The sequence below is a fragment of the Haplochromis burtoni genome, unplaced genomic scaffold, assembly GCF_018398535.1.
Source record: "Haplochromis burtoni strain Fernald_Lab_line unplaced genomic scaffold, NCSU_Asbu1 Contig_149, whole genome shotgun sequence".
NCBI lineage: Eukaryota > Metazoa > Chordata > Actinopteri > Cichliformes > Cichlidae > Haplochromis > Haplochromis burtoni.
Genome location: NW_024582510.1, coordinates 941,568 through 945,096, shown reverse-complemented (window position 1 = coordinate 945,096; position 3,529 = coordinate 941,568). Strand labels below are relative to the sequence as shown.

The 3,529-nt window shown below is 43.3% G+C and overlaps 1 protein-coding gene across 1 annotated transcript; it reads right to left on the bottom strand.

Annotated features, from left to right (window-relative positions):
* Positions 1 to 245: 245 nt before the first annotated feature.
* smim13 (small integral membrane protein 13) lies at positions 246 to 3,529 on the bottom strand. The gene is made up of 2 exons (XM_005942668.2): positions 3,047 to 3,529; positions 246 to 1,416 (listed from the first exon to the last, which is right to left on the bottom strand). The coding sequence occupies exons 1-2, from the start codon at positions 3,120 to 3,122 to the stop codon at positions 1,226 to 1,228; spliced, it is 267 nt and encodes an 88-aa protein (XP_005942730.1). The 5' UTR covers positions 3,123 to 3,529; the 3' UTR covers positions 246 to 1,225.

Here is a 3,529-nt window from a genome sequence, read left to right as displayed (position 1 = left end):
GATGCATGACAGAAACCACTGTGCTCAGAAAACAGAAACAAGTTTACACCTACTTCACGAGGTAAGGAATTAATGATTATGAATCCTTTTTTTTTTTTAAAAATGCATTTGTCATCCATGTTTCCAGAATCAGATATTCTGTGTAGTTTTGTGTGTATTTATTTCACTGAGAACTTTCTGTCAAAGCTCATTAGAAGTTTGAACTCTAAATGAGCAACATTTCCAAAAGAAGAGGCAAACAGGGAAGAGCTCCACATATATTTATGGCATTATTTATTTGAAGCTACACAGAAGAAAAAAAAAATGACTGCTCGTAAAAAGGTGCAAGGATTACATGTAGGAGAATTGTATTACATAAATATCTACTAGGCCCTGGTCAGCTTTGATCTGCCCTGAAGCGGACATGAAGCTACTTAATACGAAAAGGAGGCCATCGATTAAGAGTGGATGCCATCTAGACAGGCACTAATACAGACAGAGGCACGGGGATCTGGGCGGGGAGGTTCAGACATCACTCAGGCAGGTTTTCTGCTAACTACTCTGCTCTTCAACATCATTTCCTCGAAACTTTCTCCTGCCTCTTCAAGTATAAAAGAAGATGATAGAAGAAATAAAGGTCACATTTTACACAGCTGGAATGAAGCCTCATCATTCGTTAACTTCCTCAGAGGCTTTGGGCATTATCTACTGGGTGAAACCGCTTCTACCTCATGGATGCTACTGCAAGTCCATAATACGTTCACTGTACACTCAGCAAAGACATTCCTTTCATTGCACGTCATGTTATAAAGAAAGCTGTCAGTTGCACAAATCTCTGTTCAGTTTTTTTTCTCCTGTTCTTCTTTAAAAAGTTATCTCTGCCTACTTTCTTCAAAGTAGTGCGTTCTTCTGCTAAAAAATACACAATCAAAACACTCCACACCGGTGGCAGGAAACAGCATCACTACTGCAGATAACCAGAGGACCATGATGTTGCTGCTTCTTCAAGCATACAAACAGGTTACATAAAGAAATGGACAGTTATGTACGTCGATGGCTTTTCCCTTTGAAGCCAGGAGATCTGCCTGGTCAGTATAAAGTGTCCTGTGAGAGCGAGGAGGTGGAGGGATGACTAGCGAGTATCCACGAGGTCCTTGTGTAGTGTCAGGTGAGCGGGAAATATCTGATGATCGCATACAGGTTTCATGTGAAGATGTGGAGGAAAAGCAGCAGTCGTCTGGATGTTCTACGAGGCGCTTTCTGGAAAGGCGACTCTTTGGCGTGCACTCCGGGGTCGATTTCGCGCCGGGGCGCCGGCTGTACGTTCGCTCTTGGATTCGGACGGTTGACTTTCAGCCTGCGGGGTGCCGGCATCACCGACAAGCTCACGCAGGAACTTGAACTTGGACAGGAAGAGCTGCCAGACTACATACCAACCTGAGAGGTAAAAGAAAAAAAGTGTAAATGCAAATATCTAATGAGCCTATCATATGCCTTTACACACTGACACATGGTTTGAGAACTACACATTATGTGTGGGGAGATTTCACTGACACACTTTGGGCTCTTTAATACCAACTGAGCATTACATAAATGCCACAGTCACCAGATCTAAAGCCAACAGAGCTCCTTGATGTGATGAAACGGAGGATTCACGTTGTGGACGTCAAATCTGCAAATCTGTAGCAGTTCTCTGACAATTTCAAGTCAGATACGAGAAATTAAGGCAGCTCTAGATGCAAAGGTTGGTTCCGCTTAATTTAGCAAGGTTTACCTAAGAAAAAGGGCTGACAGTGTATGAAAAAAAACAGTCCTAAAAACTAACTGTTGTAGCAAGTATGTATAGGTCCTCAGTCATTCAGGTCATAGTAATCCTAAGGAGTTTGGAAAGAAAGCGACTGGACTGTTTCTTCATTATCCTGTTTCTTTTCGCTCCGGGACCGTCTGTACATAATTTCGTTCCACCCCATGATGCAAATGACAATAAAAGCTTCCTTGAATATCTTGAAGTTTCGTGATGGGGTGTCGCCTCTCATCTGAGAGGCTTCTTCAGTTGTAAAACCAAATGGTGGAGAGTCCCAGGTATTTATACTCCAGTGGGGGTTGTCCCTTTAGAGGGCTGTTGACCCACTATTAATCACGTGCCTCATCACATTTCCTAGGTGTGAAAAAAAGGCGGGGGACATTACCCACTCTGAGACCTTGCCTCACCCCAACGTGTGAGGGGTCACCTGAGTGGGGATGCCTGAGAGTAAAAATTTTTAACTCAAACACACAAAAGCCTTTTTTCAAACTTCTATTGTACAATTAAAAGGAGGCGAGTGGTGTAGCGTTTACTAAAGGAGCAGACAGAGCAATATGTTCTTCAAAGGATCCTGAATTAAAACTCTGCAGTGCTTTTTAGCAGCAGGTGAAAAAACAGCTTTTAAAACTTTAATGGTAAGGCAAAGTCTGCAAACTCCTGAAAATCAGATTCAGCCTACTTCATATATACATGTGCTTTTTATGCATTTTTCGGCAGTTGAAGGCACTTCTTGGCCTTTCTTAACTCACAGAGGAGACAAGAAACAAGAGAAAATTCACACTTACTGAAAGAATTTTACAGTTTTTTTCTTTAAAAGCGATTCATTATCAGAATAGTCGTTGATTAATTTAACATTTGACGAGTTAAAGGCTGCAGTAGTAGGCACATGAGTTTAAGTTTAAGGTAAACACACATAAAAGTGAGTGTGAGCTAAATAAGAAAATCCAGAATGAGGCAAACAGCATTTTTCTTCCCTGTAGTTCCCTGTAGTCTGCAGATCATATGAGCCACAGTTAGTAAAGCGAAGGAGGCAGTAGATAAAAATAGAAAGGCACGCAGGGAGACTTTAAAGGAGTAGTTCTGCCTTTTTTAAAGGAGACTTTTCATTATGAGAGTCTCTTACTTTACACCCAGCTGCTATAGCCCTTTGTTAGCCACCGAGAATGGCCACCAACAAAACACCAGACCCTTTAACATAACGTTGGGACACCAATTAAGAGATTTACATACGTGACTAACGAAGGTTTTCTCATATAAACTTACCAAACAGCATGAAGAGCAGCGCACAGATGAGTGCGGCCACAATGACCAGCACTGTGAGCCCGACACTCTGCCACATCGTAGCTGGACGTCCGGCAGCAACAACAGCATAAGGAGAATGAGGAGGACAGGGGTTTGCTCAACACCGCACGCAATACTGTGGCTGTGTTGGTGGAGTCAAAGGGCAGCGGGCCGAGACGAGAGGGACAAACAGCAGGGCATCGCAGGTTCGCTGCGGCTTGTTTTGCTAGCTCGTTGGCTAGCTTAGCTGCTAGCAGCGGTTTAAAAATCAATCGTAAAGGCCGGAAGAGTGGAACATTAGCTGACTGTAGCCAATCACAGCAGGGTAAAGTCCTCCTCCTGTTCGCTACATCACTGCAACATATATTTACTTGCGCTTTCAGACCAGACAGACGTGCTGTAAGCCACAACAAAATCGGCGTCGTGAGCCGACTCAAAGTGAGCATGCGCGGGTTCACGTTGACT

Coding starts and splice junctions, on each gene's coding strand:
- smim13 (XM_005942668.2), bottom strand. CDS start 3,122: ATGTGGCAGAGTGTCGGGCTCACAGTGCTGGTCATTGTGGCCGCACTC. Junction 1,417..3,046: donor GCTGCTCTTCATGCTGTTTG/GTAAGTTTATAT, acceptor TTTACCTCTCAG/GTTGGTATGTAGTCTGGCAG.